At 38.1% G+C, this 18,226-nt stretch overlaps 2 protein-coding genes across 3 annotated transcripts in view; one reads left to right on the top strand and one right to left on the bottom strand.

Annotated features, from left to right (window-relative positions):
- The window catches only part of hk1 (hexokinase 1), a 30,110-nt gene extending 18,601 nt beyond the window's left edge, over positions 1–11,509 (top strand). The window contains exons 12-19 of one of the 2 annotated variants that reach the window (XR_013800173.1): positions 2,112–2,231; positions 2,322–2,417; positions 2,558–2,657; positions 2,800–2,983; positions 3,587–3,742; positions 3,891–4,124; positions 4,211–5,238; positions 11,350–11,509. Coding sequence is in view for 1 of the 2 variants with exons in the window: in XM_079634931.1 (XP_079491057.1) it covers positions 2,112–2,231; positions 2,322–2,417; positions 2,558–2,657; positions 2,800–2,983; positions 3,587–3,742; positions 3,891–4,124; positions 4,211–4,358 (1,038 nt within the window). In the remaining variant the exon portion in view is untranslated. Of the gene's footprint in view, positions 1–2,111; positions 2,232–2,321; positions 2,418–2,557; positions 2,658–2,799; positions 2,984–3,586; positions 3,743–3,890; positions 4,125–4,210; positions 5,803–11,349 lie in introns of those variants that run through there. The other variant, XM_079634931.1, reaches the window with a different exon arrangement.
- A 423-nt stretch (positions 11,510–11,932) lies between these two features.
- tacr2 (tachykinin receptor 2) lies at positions 11,933–17,552 on the bottom strand. Its single transcript, XM_079635868.1, has 5 exons — positions 16,825–17,552; positions 15,754–15,948; positions 15,406–15,556; positions 13,773–13,969; positions 11,933–13,550 (listed from the first exon to the last, which is right to left on the bottom strand). The coding sequence occupies exons 1-5, from the start codon at positions 17,217–17,219 to the stop codon at positions 13,358–13,360; spliced, it is 1,131 nt and encodes a 376-aa protein (XP_079491994.1). The 5' UTR covers positions 17,220–17,552; the 3' UTR covers positions 11,933–13,357.
- Between the last annotated feature and the right edge of the window lie 674 nt (positions 17,553–18,226).

Raw genomic sequence — 18,226 nt, 5'->3', positions numbered from 1 at the left:
AAACATTCATTATCTTTATTTCATGTTAATCCCTGTTAATCATACTCAATACCTTATTATTTTTAATCTGAACCTCACTTTTCATACCATTTCTTAATCTGACTTAACAGGCGTTCATATATAGTTCCATAAATTTTATCAGAAATGTTATTTTCATAACATACATTTTCTACAGTTGTTTTCTTCTCAAAATGGTTAGTCTGCAGATTCAACAAGTATTATCATTACTGTCTCTGTCCCACTTATCCTACTTACTGTTTTTACAGAAACCAAAATATCATATTAGTCAAATCTCAATCCTTCACAAAGACAGCCTTATTGCTGCTTGCTATTTCAACTTTTGTTACAAACAAAATCTTCTGACATCTAATGTCATGCACCCATCTAATGGATGAAAAATAAAAACCCTTTTATCCGTTATATTCAATCTTACTATACGGAAATACATTCTACATCGATTCCGTTCTCTTTTATCTGCTTTAAGCCAACACCTCATTGTTTTTTTTCACTTTTACACACGTTGAACGCAGACACAACAACCTTTGTTTCTCACTGCCCTGTTCAACTGATTCCCGCACCATCTTGAATCTTGTGGTGCTCAATATCATACATTTCTGCCCTTAATTTTATCTCATTTGACAAAACACCGGTATACCAAAATTTCGCAAGCTTGCTTTTGATACTTCCCCATATTGGCCGCTTATCTGTTCTCTGTGGATTTCTCTTTTACGCGCGTTCTCTTTATTTGTCAGGCGTCCCTGCCAAATCCGACCTTTCTTTTAACCCAGCCGGACGGGTCACACTATTAGTGTCCTCCTAATTACGGTTTACCAAAAAAATCTGTTACGATTGTCTTGGTTCCCCCTAATTAGCTTCAGCACCCAAAAATAATTTGCTCCGTGGTGGAACAATTAATTTCCAGGTACCTATCTGTATGAAATGTCTTGGTCTGTCACAGTTCTCAATTAATTCCAGATTATTTATCTGCTTGAAATATCTTGTTCTGTCACAGACCTCAATTAATTTCAGATTATTTTCCTCGTATCTGTTTGAAATATCTTGATCTGTACGTAGATCTCAATTAATTTCAGATTACGTACCACAGAAAACAGTTCTCAGCCAATATGGTTCAATTTCACTCTTCCCCCAATTAAACTTAATTGAATTATACCTTACCCAGAGATATGTTGTTCGGAGCCACCTGAGTTCTTTTGATTCCAGTGTCCGATCCTCCTGGCTCTGACATCGGCCGGCCTCTCTCTCTTAAGTTTACGAGGTAGAGCTGGAACTTACTCAGTCCAGGTGGCCAAACACCGTCCGATCTCAGGTCCAGGAGGCATCGTCCAAGGAATCCCACTATTCTGACACCAAATTGTTGTGGCAAAAATTCATCAAACAAACATCACTGCGTAAGGGAGACTCAGAGTCAAATTATAAAATTAAAGTATTTATTCTTGCAAGAATAGGAGCAGTCTAATACACAATTGTTACCCTGTGCAGAAGAGTGACACACCCCCAGACAGACTGAACCAGCTTTTATCTAAGATTCAAGGTCTTCTTCTTCAGAGCCCTCCTCCCACAGTAGTTTTCCATCCAGTGGTTTTCCATAGACAAGGAAGCCATAACACTAGTTTCGATTCGTCACTAGAGCCAACTCCTAAGCCCTCCTTCACCAAATGGCCTTCTGACATCTAGGTCAGAGGTCCTCGTTCGTCTGTTCTCTGGAGTGTCTCTCCCTTCTGCCTTCCCAGGTACATAAACAGAATCTTCTCACACTAACAAGTGAGAGTCACACATGTGACATTCTTTGAATCATCTATATTTTACTAAAGATCAGTGAATATCATAAAATAGCCACTACACAATATTACAGTATTTTTCCGTTTTTTGTTCAAATAAATGCAGCCTTGGTGAGTATGAGAAACTTCTTAAAAAAAAAAAAACAGTTTTAATCCTAATGACCCCAAACTTTTAAACAGTAGTGTATGTACATTATAGTGTATGTACATTGCTGTATGACACACAGATGGGAAAAGTGTTAATGACTATGATTTGCATCTTTAAATAAAGACAATATTGCAACCCTAAATGATTTGAATTGTCCCCTGCAGCTCTTTGATCACATTGTGTACTGCATATCTGACTTCCTGGATTATATGGGGATGAAGAACGCCCGTCTGCCTCTAGGATTCACCTTTTCCTTCCCCTGCAGGCAAACTAGTCTGGATGCGGTGAGCTGCCTGTTTGCCTTCTCTTTAAACTTTCTTTGCTCATCTATTGAATTAAATCCTGATGACTTTTTCATGGTTTGATGGATACAGGGAATTCTGGTAAATTGGACAAAGGGGTTTAAAGCCACAGACTGTGAAGGTGAAGATGTTGTCAGCCTCCTGAGAGATGGGATCAAGAGGAGAGAGGTGAGTTACTGTTACAAAAGTGAGAAGACGAGACATGTTTTGATGGATTAATTCGTTTTTTAAATCCAGATTTGATACTTGTTACTTTGACTGTGTATTACAGATGTAATTATTTTTTTTGTATGCTATATTGTGCACAGGAGTTTGATTTGGACGTTGTAGCCGTAGTGAATGACACAGTGGGTACAATGATGACCTGTGCATATGAGGAACCCACTTGTGAGGTTGGGCTAATCGCAGGTAAATTCAGTATTATACTATGTATTACACACTCTAGTACAATATGTACAATGTGACTTTAAAATTAATTCATTTTATTAGAGTCTTTTTAACAGATTTGACTCAGCAGAGGATGCTAAGATATTTTCATTTGTGATTTTAGGAACGGGCAGCAATGCCTGCTATATGGAGGAAATGCGAAACATTGAGACGGTCGATGGATTGGAGGGCAGGATGTGTGTGAACATGGAGTGGGGAGCATTTGGAGATAATGGCTGCCTGGATGACATCAGGACTCAGTATGATAATGCTGTGGATGATCTCTCCCTCAATGCCGGCAAACAAAGGTGAGCAGTTTTACGCAGTCGAGGTTGAGGGGGGGGGGAGTTTCGAAAATAAATGGATACAAATGTAGCGAGCGCAAAATATTTTAAATCTCAGAAAGCTAGTCTTGAAGAATTGGTGAAATAAGGGGCTTACTGTTTGTATTGCTACTGTAATTTAAGAATGTAAATGCAGACACTATAAATACTCTCAGTGTTAGTGCACATAAGAGAGGTGGAATTTGAGATTTGCCATAAATCCATAAAATCCTGAACAGAGGATGTGACAGTTAAAACAGATTATTTCTATGCATCAAAGAATCCTGAAAAAAATGTATCATGGTTTGCAAAAAAAAAACTTAAAAAAAAACTTGATAATAATAGATAATTACTTAATAATTAGTTCCCAAATCAGCATATTATAGAATGATTTCTGAAGGATCATGTAACACTGAAGACTGGAGTAATTATCCTGAAAATTCATCACAGGATTAAATAGAACTTTAAAATACTTTCACAATTTGGTGCAAACATTAGAAACTGCAGCTTTGCTGAACGTTAGAAACTTCTTTCAAAATCATTTAAAAAAGAGATCTAAATATTAAATGTTTGTTTTTTCACTTTTAGATATGAGAAGATGTGCAGTGGCATGTACCTGGGTGAGATTGTGCGGAACATCTTGATTGACTTGACAAAGCGTGGCTTCCTCTTCAGAGGACAGATCTCTGAGACCCTGAAGACCAGGGGTATCTTCGAAACCAAGTTCCTTTCCCAAATTGAGAGGTACTGCAGCACTTTCTTAGATTATTTTGCCACGTTTCATCGTGAAAACCAGACATACTGGAATGCTGTTTATATAGGCCTACATTTTTATATTGTTTACTTCAGATTGTTAATGGTAATGGTTTAACATGCTGTTTCTTCCCTCTAGTGACCGCTTGGCGCTACTGCAAGTGAGGTCCATTCTTCAGCATCTGGGCTTGGACAGCACATGCGATGACAGTATTATTGTCAAGGAAGTGTGTGGAGCCGTTTCCCGCCGGGCTGCCCAGCTCTGTGGAGCGGGAATGGCTGCCGTTGTAGACAAAATCCGGGAGAACCGTAGCCTGGACCATCTGGACATCACAGTTGGGGTGGATGGCACTCTGTATAAGCTCCATCCACAGTAAGTGCCTGAGGAAAGGATGTATTTATGATTCCGTACAGTACATATTCTTTGTGAAATCTGACCTATCCTCTCCTTCTCTTCAGTTTTTCACGGATAATGCATCAAACTGTGAAGGAGCTCGCCCCCAAGTGCAACGTCACCTTCCTTCTCTCAGAAGACGGAAGCGGGAAAGGCGCCGCCTTGATCACTGCTGTCGGGTGCCGCATGCGCCAGCAAGAACAAAAGAGCTGAACCCTTCATCGAACAAGCCCTCAATCAACTCTCTAGCTCTCTCGGAGCATATACATTTCCATTCGCAGCTGTGACTCGGCTCTCATTCACCATGACCCGGCACATCCTTTTACTCATTCCTAGAGCTGTGGCCCCTTTGCTTTGTAATTCACTCCTAGGCCTACATGTTCCTGTCAGCCTTTTCTCTGTGTGTGTCTACGTGTGTTGTTAGGGGTTGATCTATCTGTGTCCACCCAAACTATATAAAGATGTTCTTTAAGATGTTAAACTGTGGTTAAAGTATTTATGGATGTATATTTGAAAAAGGGAAGAAATGTATTCTCATTGCAAACATTAAAGTTAAGATATTTGACCAAGTATATGAAAATATTATTTATTTTATTTTTATATTTGATGGAAGACGCAACAGGAATGGATACCTAAAGGGGAGAGAAGGTATTTTGTTGAGAAGATGCCAAGCTAATTCCAAACCTCTGCGTATTGTCATTTGTCTGTGGCAGTTTTTTTGTGTTGTAAATATTGCGAAACATTTGAGAAACGTTTGCTCCACATTGGTATTGTCATGACTGAAGTGAAGAAGACGTACAAGTTCAGTCTCGCAGTCACAGCTGCCTTCCTGCATAATTCAAGCTCCTTATACTTGTCGCCATACAAATGAACGACAGAAAACCTATTGCCTTTGCAGATCCACCCCTTATGAAATAGTCTTATCCCCTCATACTCGAAGACTTTAGCAGATTGTATCATGCGTATTGCTTTTGTCAGATTTCTGCTGTGTGTGTGTGTGCAGATGTGCGGGTTATCGGTACTGATTCCCAGTAAATGTCCTTCGGTGTGCTCTGGCTGGTTATTTGTGAGTGATCCTATGTAGTTCATGTGAGTTGTTATGGAAATTTTACATTTAGATGTGTTCTTTTACTTTTATATGGGTACAACTTTTATTAACGTTGAAGATGTATTGTTTACTCATGAGAATTTAAAGGAATATAATCATATAAGCAAAAAGCACATTATTAAAGATATAAAACCAAGCTTTTAGAAATGTTAAAAGTTAGGACAAACTTTCAGGAACGAAATGTTCTCTGAGTCATGTGAAGGCTGACAATATGTGTGTGCGCAGTTTCGATCAGCACACAAGATCTGTAGCTAAAAACAGGAAACTTTTGCTGACATGACAAGTGTTCTGTCTGATAGAAATTATGTTGGACATGAGACCATGAGCACATGAGACCATGAGCTAAGATGTCTGGGTTTAAGGTAACAAAAGGTTTTTTTTACACAGGATGTGTTAGGGTATATAACATTGGCGAAAGGGACTAGCCTTCGCCTTCTCATGTCAGATGCTCTCTGCGTGAGAATGCCATGGGCCTTCTCATATCAGACGCTGTCTGTGTGGGAACGTCTTATTTCATGCATGAAATAAAATACTTTGTTTAATCCTTTGAGAAACGACTTTGTCTCCTTCATCCAGGTTTTTGAATATTGATAATTTCCACAACAAATGGCGACGAGGATGCGATTGCAACACCGATGATCGTTGTGAGGGGAACAATTGACTGATCATCCCGAGAGAATACTCTACGGCTCAAAATCCTCAATGTTAAGGAAAGAGAATTGTTCAACTCCTCACGACGACCTAGGTGGACGCAATCCCAAGATTAAAGAACTCACAGACAGTGAGACTCACAAGACGGTGAGAGAAAATTTCTTATGTAGCAAATAAGACAAATTTTGTTGATTGATATTTGCGTATTGAATATTTTTTCCTAAAGAGTCACGTTTGGGATAGACCTGATAGCAAGTTCCCAAACAGGTCCGGGATAAGACCACATAACGTATTAAAATTTCCCTAAAGAGCCAGAGTTTTGAGAATAAGGCTGAAATTTCTCAAACACCAGACATAAGCACTTGTCTGGGAAAGACCTATATTGACGAATTTAGGCAATTTGGAAAGACCTGCATCGACGGATGAAGGCAAGGCGTGGGGTGGCTGCGCCAGGGAAAAGTTAATACGTAGAGGAGAGCGTGGGTGACTGCGCGAGGAAAATTGATAGATAAATATAAAGTAATAAAAGAATAAATAAAAATATGCAAATATAAATTAACAAAACAAAATTAATTAATATAGGGAAATTGAACAAACAAAATTGTAAGAATAAAAATGGGTAATGAAAATTCAAAAAAGAAGGATGGAGAACAGGTTGATTTCTCGAAAGGTTCATACAAAATAATGGACAAAGCTATAGGGATTTGGTATCATGAATATGTGCCGTATTTGAAAGAAAATTATGGGTTTAATGGGGGTTAAGTATGTCACATTTGACTAAAACTAAAGCAAAATTGGTCGACTCACGTTGTCAAGAAGAAAGACAAGACACATAGAGAAAAGCATTATGCAATCTTAAAAATGACTGCTCTGACATTGTTTCTTCTTCTCCCTATTATGGCATTGTTTGTTTTGTTTTGTTTTTGTTTTGTGAGAATAAGAGAGGAGGACAGGACTCATCCGGCTCATCTTCCAACTCCTCGCAATCCTAACCAGATTCCAGCCGCCGCAGAAGGACGGGATCACGCAGTTCCTAACGCACCACACAAAGAACCATGCCACCACTCTGCAACCCTCCAGAAAATGAGAGTAAAGACTTTGTTCTTGGACGGATTGGACAGTGACATTTCAAAAGCAATTCAAAAGAGCTGTGTCGGATGGCAATGGCCTCCACAGCAGAAATGAGACGACACGCAAGACATCATGAAAGTGCAGGGAAAAATCAACGCAGCCAAGAAAGACAAAGACCTCATGTTGGCCCTGGTGACAATGCAAGGTGTGTATATGGGCAACAACAACTCCAACCATCACCAACAGAACCAGAGAGACAATGGCCGAGGAAGAGGCAGAGGACGTGGTCGTGGTCGTGGAAAAGGACGAAACTGTCAACCATTTCAACAACAACGCAAAGAGCCCTATGATCCAGACAAATGTTTTCATTGTGGACAAAAAGGACATTGGCGTGATGAATGCCCACACGGCAAAGGCAGGAGTCAGGCGGATTGAAAGGAGGAGGAGGGGTGAGCGACGGGGTTCCTGTCTCTCCAGCTGATGAGTATAATTTACCTTTATTTTCTGATTCTGCTCTATGCAATGAAGACTTGCTTGCTAGGGTTTTCTATAAGACTCATATTTCTTTACCCTTGATAGAAATGACTGTTAATGACGTATCTTTACTATTTCTGCTTGACACGGGAGCTTCCAATTTTGTAATTAAAGCCACAGAGTTTGAAAAACCAATTCCACTCTCTGGTAAGACGACTTCTTCCAGAGGTGCAACTGGTCATGTGGCCATAGAACCATATTCGAAAACACTTGAGTGTTCAATTGAAGGGGAAAATAAAAATAAAAACTGAGCATTGTTTTTTAAATTACTAAGTTATGTCCAGTGAATTTAATGCGAAGGGATTTACTTTGTAAATTGGGTGTTTTGTTCACTGTGATGATCAGGGCTTGACTGCTGACATGAGAATGACGCATGAAACTCAAGGCACAGAGGATTTTTCTCTGTTTGTATATGAATGGCAGATTTCTAACACATGTCTGGGGAAAAAAGCTCGAGACAGAGTGTTGCCATCGTCTGACTTTATGGAAGACTCAGATTTACATTGCACTTCTCATGTAAGCACTGATCATGATGATGAATATGCGCAGCGATGATTTAATGTTGACATAGAAATTGTGACGACTGACTATGTGTATTGGACTGACCAATGGTGTGTTTTGAATGTGAAATTGACTGACAAACAGACAGTGTTTTATGACATGGAAAATGCACAAGCCTCATATCACTGGCCAAACCAGTGAAGGCTGAATGGCGTGACGCGGGTCCCTTCATGGCCAGGTGCCATGAACTGACCGACTGGGTCATGATAGATCAAAAACGACTGATCTGCCAAAGTGAAATTACCGTTTGGTTCAAATAGCCATGTCATAAAACAGAAGTTTGAGAGCAGTCACAGTGTTGGATGAGGAAGTGAAACTAAACAGACCGAGTTTAACACAACTCCCTGTCATAACAGACGGGTTGGAGAGAGTTTCCAAAATGACTATGGGCTACTGATAAAAAAAAAAAAAAAAAAAAAAAAAATTATGTAGGTCTGATTGCAGATTGTGAGCCGATTCAAATAAAGCCTAAATCTGACTATAGGCAAAAGAAAATGCAGTATCCATGAAAAAGGAAGTGGCAGTTTGCAAGTGCCAGGCTCATACGTAGGGTAGTGATGACCTTTCTAAGGAAAACAGGACAACAGAGTGTAGCAGCGAAGGCTGCAGCTCGACTTCCTGTTCAGATAACCATAGCAATACGGCTGAATGAGGAACTAGGTGACAGAAGCGATGCAACAACAACACTCTTCTGCCTATGATAAAGAGAAATGGAGGAAGGCAGGCCGGGAATATAAAAATGGACAATGGGGCCCAAACCAATAAATAACAAACCATGTTTACCTTCTCATTTTCTTTCAGGTATATGCAAGTTTGATGCATGGATTGGACCATGTCTCAAAAGGGAGGATGTTTACTATTATGCAAAATAACTGATTTACCAAAGTTTTTTTCCACAGGGGCAGCAGATTTTTGCAGCAGATGTTTGATTTGTGGGACTAACAATGTGGGGAGGGGTCAGGCAATGAGACAGGTGGGGCATCCCAGGCCGCCAAGACCATTCTCACATGTAATGATCGATTATATTGACTTATCAAAATCTGACAAAAAGAAATACTGCGTAGTGGCAGTCGACATGTTTTCAGAATGGGTAGAAGCCATGCCAACAACAAAGGCAGATTCAAAAGGAGTGGCAAAACTGCTCCTACAAAAATTGTCCCACGATGGGGAAATCCTGAAAAATTATTAAGTGACAATGGTTCACATTTTGTAAACAGTGCAATTTCAATTTGAAACATTTCTGGGTACATCCAGAATGGGGAGGAGCTAACTTACAAGAGAATGAGAAAGAGGGGCTGGGACGCACAAAATCCTCGAACATTGCCTGACACAAGTCGGTGTGAAAATGACATGTTGCAATATTGTGTTGAACTGGATAAGGTGTTCTGTGATATCTCAAAACAGGTCCAGGCAGCAGTTCCAGAGCCAGCTGAGACGGCCCTGCACAGCATCCGAGGAGATTTCGTGTTGATAAAGGATCTGAGGCGAAAGCATTGGAAGGCGAAAAGGTGACAGGGACCATTCCAGGTTTTGCTGACAACTCACACTGCGGTGAAAGTCGAGGAGAGGGCTTCGTGGATGCCATGGGACGCACTGTCGAGAAGCATCAGCTCATGCGGAAGCTGCAACGGAAGAAGAATCCCACTCAAAGCTAACGAGTGCCAAACAGAGATCAGACTAACCAGAGGCGTGTCATCCCGTAGGTTACCAATTTGAAAACCACCGTCACTGGAGAGCAGAGGAATCAATAGTAAGAGATGATCCTGCAATTTTAGAAGTGGTCAGAACTGCATCAAGGACTTTGTGGAACTTTAACGGCGTGGGCATTGGAATAACCTGTCTGATATCAACTAGACCTGCCCTGAGACAAAAATACATAGAGAAACGGGACTGATATCGTTCAAACAAGAACATTTTCTCGCATCAATATCTCCAAAGAATCAATTGGAATCAATATCTCCAAAGAAAGTCAAATGTCAGAACCCATCAGAACACAGCACTAGAGACTTTGGCAATGTATGGGCAGTGAAACCACAATTAGGCGACGTATGTTTATGTAAATTAGGGACGCAACAAGGGGTAATAATGGCTGATACAGCACACTGTAAAACCACGATAATCATGAATAATAACAAATGTATAACATATTATTGGAAAATATGCAAAATGTTAGGAACCTCTTGTTGTTTTAATTTGACTGACGTCTATCAAAATATATCAGACATAATAGAACACATGAAAATGGCCATAGCCACTCCAGATGAAATGTCATCTTCACTAGATAATTGTTCTTGGGCCTGCAGGGGTGGACGAAATTGTTAATAAGTACCATTATGCCAATCGGATTTTGATTTTGATTTTTCTTTTGATGATTCCATGTTTAATGAATTGTATTTCTAGAATCACTGCTAAGGCAGTGACTGTCACAATGATGAGAATGAATCCAGGGGAATACACAACAATGATAAGTAGGGTACCAGAGGACGAAGTTAATGTTTCAGTGGCTGATGATGATGAGGATTATGAGAACGAGAGCGAACAGGAGTTTGACTAGAAAATTAAGTAACTATGGGGAAAATTTACCTGTTTTAAATTACTATGATTATGGAAAAGTAAATGTCAAATTGTGTGTATGTTCTTTGAATGAACATATGGGGGATTGTTATGGAAATTTTACATTTAGATGTGTTCTTTTACTTTTATATGGGTACAACTTTTATTAACGTTGAAGATGTATTGTTTACTCATGAGAATTTAAAGGAATATAATCATATAAGCAAAAAGCACATTATTAAAGATATAAAACCAAGCTTTTAGAAATGTTAAAAGTTAGGACAAACTTTCAGGAACGAAATGTTCTCTGAGTCATGTGAAGGCTGACAATATGTGTGTGCGCAGTTTCGATCAGCACACAAGATCTGTAGCTAAAAACAGGAAACTTTTGCTGACATGACAAGTGTTCTGTCTGATAGAAATTATGTTGGACATGAGACCATGAGCACATGAGACCATGAGCTAAGATGTCTGGGTTTAAGGTAACAAAAGGTTTTTTTTACACAGGATGTGTTAGGGTATATAACATTGGCGAAAGGGACTAGCCTTCGCCTTCTCATGTCAGATGCTCTCTGCGTGAGAATGCCATGGGCCTTCTCATATCAGACGCTGTCTGTGTGGGAACGTCTTATTTCATGCATGAAATAAAATACTTTGTTTAATCCTTTGAGAAACGACTTTGTCTCCTTCATCCAGGTTTTTGAATATTGATAATTTCCACAACAGAGTGAATCTGTAGTGGCTCAGAGATCTTCTGATGAATGCATGCCTTATTTGGTAACTAAGGTCTAGCATCCACTGATTTTGTACTATTTCATAGTTGCACTATATAAATAGATGTTCCTGGATAAACAGGAGAAAACCATAAAAATATTTTGATCAACTGAAATTGTGTTCTGTGGTTTCCTTCTTGGTTGCCCAAACAATGTAGCATTATTTTGTTCAGTATTTACATCCTGTGTGATAAATTTATGTACAATAAAAAATAAATCCTGAAATATATATATATATACAGTATATATATAGAAAGAGAGGGAGAGATAGAGAGAGAGAGAGGCTATATTTCTTGAATGAGTGTACTGACGATGCGTAAAAAGCACATGAAATATTGTAGATATTTTCCAATCACACAGGCTAATAAATACTCCCTTTATGACATTTCTTACAGTATTCTTTTAATTTTCACTTGGGCTACTGAAAACTGATAATTAATAATAATAATAAAAGATTTAACTACTGTATAAGAGAGCCAAATATGAGCCTTCTTTAATTGGAAGCTAAGGTGTAGTAAAGAACTTCAAGTCATATTACTTCACTATTTACTTTACTTCAATTTCAACACAGAACAATCATAAGTAAAACGGATCTTAGACAATCATACAAAAGAAAAACTAACAAACAGAGATTTTACCAACAAAATCACCAAAAAAATATAAATTGTGTATTACCACTGCCATTATACTGTATGTGACAGTATTACAAACACAGAATTATTTTTATATGTAAAACATACAGCTTAATTATTAATCAACTATATTTCAGAATCTATGTATAGATTTGAAATTTGTTGAATGCTGTACCAGAAAGAAAACTATACAGTACATAGTATTGGCATTGAAATCAAATGAAATATCTCTTTGTATCTGGGCTAAAATCAAGGCAAACTGTCTTTAATCAGTCAAACGTATGGATGTAGATGCAGATTTAGACTATATTAAAGATAATACATGCTGAAACAGTACCACTGACATGTGAGCTTGCTTTATGTACAGTACAATTACAATGTTGAAATGTCTGTTTGGTTTAATTTGTGTGTGTATATATATATATATATGCAACACATCTTTCCCTCCTCATTTTGTCTCTCTGTTGTCCACCACTGTCAATTTAAGACGACAGTCATCATCCTGTCTACACTTGACGGTATATTTCAAGCAATCCATACCCTTGACCTGTGGTACAGATGCACTGACCAATTTAATGCTGATTTTTTTTTTTTTTTACAGGCACCACTTGACATTCAACCAATATTTAAAGTCTAAAACATTCATTTCTCTATAGAGGTGTATAAAACAATAAGTTGCACCACCGTTCAAAAGTTTTGGGTCTGTAATACTGTTTGTTTAGAGAAACCAAGTTTTTGATAAAAATCAAGACATGCATTTGTTTGATCAAAATACAGTACAATTGTAATTTGGTGAATATTATTACAATTTAAAATAACTGTTTTCTATTTTAATATTAAAATTAAATGTATTCCTATGAGGGCAAAGCAGAATTGTCAGCATCATTACTGCTCATGATCCTTTCGAAACATTTCAATGTTGACATCAGTTGTGCTGCTTGTCGTTTTTATGGAAACCAGGATACATTTTATGGATTCTTTTGTAACATTGTATATCTGTATTGTTACTTTTACTGCATCTTTTCTGAATAAAAGTATGAATTTCTTTAATCTTACTAACCACAAACTTTGAACAGTAGTGTATATACAGAACATACTGATCTATACAGCATGTACTAGTACTTTAAACAGCAACACAGAAACAAATAAGGCTTGGTGCTTATGCCATACCCATAGAATAGACGAATTCTCCGCTTGTAAAGCCCACTGAATCCACCATAGAGCACAATGTGAGGTATTAAGTGCAAAGTGTGGGCGTGCTTGATTTTAAGAATAGCCAACAATAGTGTTTTTCCCTCTCTGTTTACCCATCACTGAAATATGATTGACTCAAGCTTTGATTAGTTTGGATGTGTTGTCTTCTGGTTCACTGGCATGATTTCGGACCACCATGCTGGTGGTCTCGGTGCGATAACTGCGTCTCATGTGGAAGGTCCTCATGTGCTGCAGTTCCATGTTGTCCTCCTCAGAAATCTTGATGAAGGGACACCACTGGAACGCTTTGCGAAAACCTGAGCGGAATCTACAGAAAGACAGCATGATGCAACATGCAAACTTCTTGTGCATTAAATATGGACAAGGTTATTAGTGAGTAAATACAAAGCATAAATATTGATTAGTATTGCAGTAAAAAGATTGCCACATCAAGACTATAACTGACATTAATACAAATGCTGTACTAAATATCTTCGTTAATGTGTTTACATCAAATTTCTGTCTTACATTAGATGGAATGTGCATTTACCTTTGGTTTAGACAGCAGTAGATGATGGGGTTGTACATAGTGGAACTCATGGCCAACCAGAAGATGGCCAGATAGACCTGCTGGATGTAGTGCTGCTTGTATATGTCCCTGTTGAAGCTCCCCAGAATGAAGTAGATGTGGTAGGGGAGCCAACATATTGCAAAGGTTGTCACCACCACTATCATCATCTTCACAACCTTTATTAAATAGCAAAAATGGCATGAATCTTTTTTGCTTTCTACACAAAGAACTATAATCTAAAACCACAAATAGCTCCTGCCATCGATGTAAAGTCCCACTGAAGAGGCTTATTATTATTGACAAAAGAATGAAAAATGTGAAAGAAGTGAAAAAGTGCATGTCCTGTTCTGCCAGAAGAAAAGACTTTTGTCCCCAGTATAGAGGTTTTAACATTGATTCTTTGAGTCTTTGTGGAATTTAACTACATTCATTTGTGATAATATATATATTTTTTCAGATATAGCCTAGGGTAATTAAAACTGAAATTAAAAAAATTAAAAACCCTTTAAAATAAGAAAAATGTTAACTTAAAATAAAATGTATGCATGTATCTAATGTTTAAAAACAGGATAAATGTAAATATATTACAATTACAATTTCTTTAATTATTATCCATTGTGCGTCCTGAAAATTTGGTACTGCGCCCAAACAAAATCTTACTTAAAGGTCATTTTTTGAGATATCAACTTCAAATTTGAAACACAACTTATAGATTTATGGCTTTGATAGCAGTTTTTGAGTTCAACATGTTTTTATTAATTATATATTTTATACAAAATAATGTTCATAAATCATTTTCATAAAAGTAAACCTCTATCCTTTTTTGTTTTTGTTTCAGTTTTTTTAACTTTAGTTTTTTTTACTTTTAAATAAAATCAGCTTCTTTAGGGTCTTCTTTAGCATGAGACCAAACTTAAGTCTGTGCTCCAAAGTTTAACATTTGTATGACAGTTTCTGACATGGACATTTTTGCCCACTAAGGACCTGAGTAACTTTTTTAAATTTATGCACAAAGGTAATTATTATTTCTCTCTAATGATACTAAAACTCTGTACGACAATTACTTTAGAAATTGATCAAATGTATAACATTATTCCTGTTAGGCAGAGGCTTGTATAGCCTACCCACATTTCATAATTTTTTATCTTTTTTTTGTCATAGATTATACTGTCATCCTTTACGTCTGTCTATGGCTTTTGTAAATATTTGACCAATGAAAGGTATTGAAAAGAGCTTGTGACTAAACCTCGTAACTCCATTGGATCCTCAAACTGTCGGTCAAACCACATAACTCCACCCGCCCGCCTATCGTGAATGAAGTGCACGTTTGGACCGTCTCTGCTTGTTTTAAAAGGTAAATACTGAACTGGATCTTTGAATAAGTACATACTTTTCTTTAGACAAAAAACACCACATATAAAGGCTAATGTTTTATGTATTTGAGGAGCGGAGAAGAGTGTCCTAGTCTAGCATTTGCCGTCGAGTCATCATATCCAATTTTGCCACATTATGTCACCCACCCTGTGTATGTGAGTAGGTTAGTTAGGTGACTGTGCAGAATTACTGGAATATCATTAACAAAGTTATATGAGTAAATACTATCATCGTTGACCTTCCGTTTCGCCTGCATCTGGTTCTGGTAGTGGTCTGATGCTTCTCCAGGGATCTCACTGCCCCACAGCCTCTGTCCCACCAGGCTGTAGGTCACCAACATCACCAGCAGAGGGAGCAAGTAGATCAGGATAATCACAGCAATCTGATATCTAGTGAGATCAAGCATCACTTCATAAGTCAAATCTGTGCCACAAAAAATATGATATTGTATTAAGAACAAAAAATCATTTTATAACTCAAGAAAATTTAGCTATCATAGGCATCACTGGATAATCAAATGAAATGTTTTTTTTTTTTAAAGAGTAAAAATTGAACGATGCTATTCATTTTTGTCTACTTTTCTTACGAGAGCTGATGTTTCCCTCCATAATCATCAGGCCATTCCACCATACAGACAGTCCGAGGGAAGTAGAACTGGGTGCTGGCGTAATAACACTGAGGGAAGGCCAGTGAAAAAGCCACAGTCCAGATGATCCCGATCAGAACTTTAGTAGTAGTGGAGGAAAGCCTGGGCGTCAGGGGATGGATTATAGCCATATATCTGTGGATTTCAGACAACAACATCTTATTGAAAGGGAACGGTATAGACTATAGGCTACCTTTTAAATGCAAAACTCCTTTTTTTGACTCACCCTTCTACGGGCATTCAATGTTTTAGAGGGCTTTTTGGATACATTTGCATAATGTTTTAGGAGCTGTTCCAGAAAGAGAATTGATTGGTTGCGTTATTTCCCGTGCGTGCTTAATTACTATCATCATCTACTTGTTAGTCACTCAGAAGAACACAATATAGAAAGTGACAAGTCCTGCAGTGTTGGTGCTAATAATAATCACTTCATGAATAGGAATATTCATCTGGGATCTTTTAATAGTAAATATGAACTGTTTTTGCCCGTTTGTGGTAGATTAGTGATGGAGCACAAATCAAAGCTTTATAGCCTATACTCTTGATATTTAGAGCTATTTCTAAGCACAGTGGCAAAAGTTAAATTTGGTCGATAAATAGCTCTAACCAGCTTCTAGGTGGATGTTAGACCATCTGATCCATCATCCAGAATTTAGGTCAGCTTAGACCTGCTCTTAACCATTTATGACCAGCAAAAAAACACAAAAAAACACATAAAACCAGCTGCCATTTGAAGGGTAAACATAGTTAATGTATGTGTTATATTACAGCTACAATTAGGCTTTCATGAACTTGCAGGCTGTAACTGTTTTATTACATGGTTTATGGCATCGTATCTCAATAGGATGGTGATTAATTATTATCATAATCCATGGGAACATCATGTTAAGGTTTAGTGATATTCACTGAGAGCACCATGATGAGATAGATAGATAGATAGATAGATAGATAGATAGATAGATAGATAGATAGATAGATAGATAGATAGATAGATAGATAGATATTGCTTACCTGTCAACAGCAATAGCCGCCATTGAATAAATGCTTGAGAACATTGCTGTTATTGGGAAGAAGTTTTGAAATTTGCAGTATCCTAAACCGAAATACCAGTCATTGTGCAAAGCGTACACGAAATTGAAGACAGTGTTAAAAGTTGCCATAGATGCATCAGAAAAGGCGAGGTTTACAATGAAGTAGTTGGTCACTGTCCTCATGCGTTTATGTGCCAGAATTATCCAAATAACAGTGACATTGCCAACGATGGACACAATTACGATCAGAGAGTATGCGATCGCCCATAGTGCCACCTGCCAGTCCGGCTGCTCGAACAGATTGGTGGAGGTTTCGTTTCCATCTTCCTCGTCGTAAAGAACAGATGTTGAAGGGGGGTCCAAAGTGATATCCATAGTAGTTGTCCGTAGTCACAGGGCATTAATCAGTCAGTATGCTTATCCCAGTGAGTGGCTCTTCTGTAGCTATACGACATGGTAAACCTGTGTATTTTGGGCATTTGGCAGCAGTTCATTTTAACAGTGCGCGGTCAGTGCGCCTCGTACCGCCTCATGTCCAAACTGCCGGCTGAAGTGCGTTACTGTGCCCGCAGCGATCGAGCACGGGAAAACTGAAGGAATGTGTGTGCCAAGTGTTGGAGGTGTGTCGGTTCAGATGTAGTGACGTTGATTGATACACATTTTTGCCAACGCGCATTGTGACGCACAGAACTTTGCGCTCCTTCTCCTAAAATCTGGCAATATCAATAATAAATATAATTGGCATGCAATTGACGTGTTAATAACAATGGGCAGCTTGCTGTCATTAATAATTGCAACTCCCCTGCAGCGAACACTAATAGAAATATTTAAGCGCATGTGTTGGTCTGCTCTAGCTATTTGTTCTGCTGAGACGTTGCTTTATTTCTCCAGTTGTGTGAGGTGATATTGTTCATTTTGTCTGAGGAGTGAGACAGCTCACCTAGGTGTCTGGCAGCAGGTGGATGAGGGTGTGGATAGTGAAAATAGACTCTTATTTGGACACTTCGAATCACCAAAGGCTATTTCAGGACGGGTTTCGCAGATCTGACATTTTCATTAAGTGTGCGAATTATAAAAAATACTTTTCATGGGAATTTCATATTTTGCCAGTAGCCTAATTTTACTGGCGCGCAGTCTGTTGAGATTTATCTCCTGCAAAAAATCGTGCAGTAGCCTAGATAAAGGGTAGGCTAGCCTACTACCGTATCTTCATTATGAGAAAACACTTTTCTGCGATGTGTAAATCTATAATATAATTGCAATAATTTATGTGTTTTGTGTTTATGTGTTTTATTGATTGTAGGCTAATTAGCTATTATAAATTAAATGTGACTTGCTTTAATGGATGACTTTTGTTTAGTGTTTTGTGTTGTCTTTATGTT

The sequence above is a fragment of the Phoxinus phoxinus genome, assembly GCF_949152265.1.
Source record: "Phoxinus phoxinus genome assembly, chromosome: 14".
NCBI lineage: Eukaryota > Metazoa > Chordata > Actinopteri > Cypriniformes > Leuciscidae > Phoxinus > Phoxinus phoxinus.
This window is presented reverse-complemented; position numbering and strand designations above follow the sequence as displayed.

Coding starts and splice junctions, on each gene's coding strand:
- tacr2 (XM_079635868.1), bottom strand. CDS start 17,219: ATGGATATCACTTTGGACCCCCCTTCAACATCTGTTCTTTACGACGAG. Junction 13,970..15,405: donor AGATGCAGGCGAAACGGAAG/GTCAACGATGAT, acceptor TATTTAATAAAG/GTTGTGAAGATGATGATAGT. Junction 13,551..13,772: donor TACTGCTGTCTAAACCAAAG/GTAAATGCACAT, acceptor GTCTTTCTGTAG/ATTCCGCTCAGGTTTTCGCA.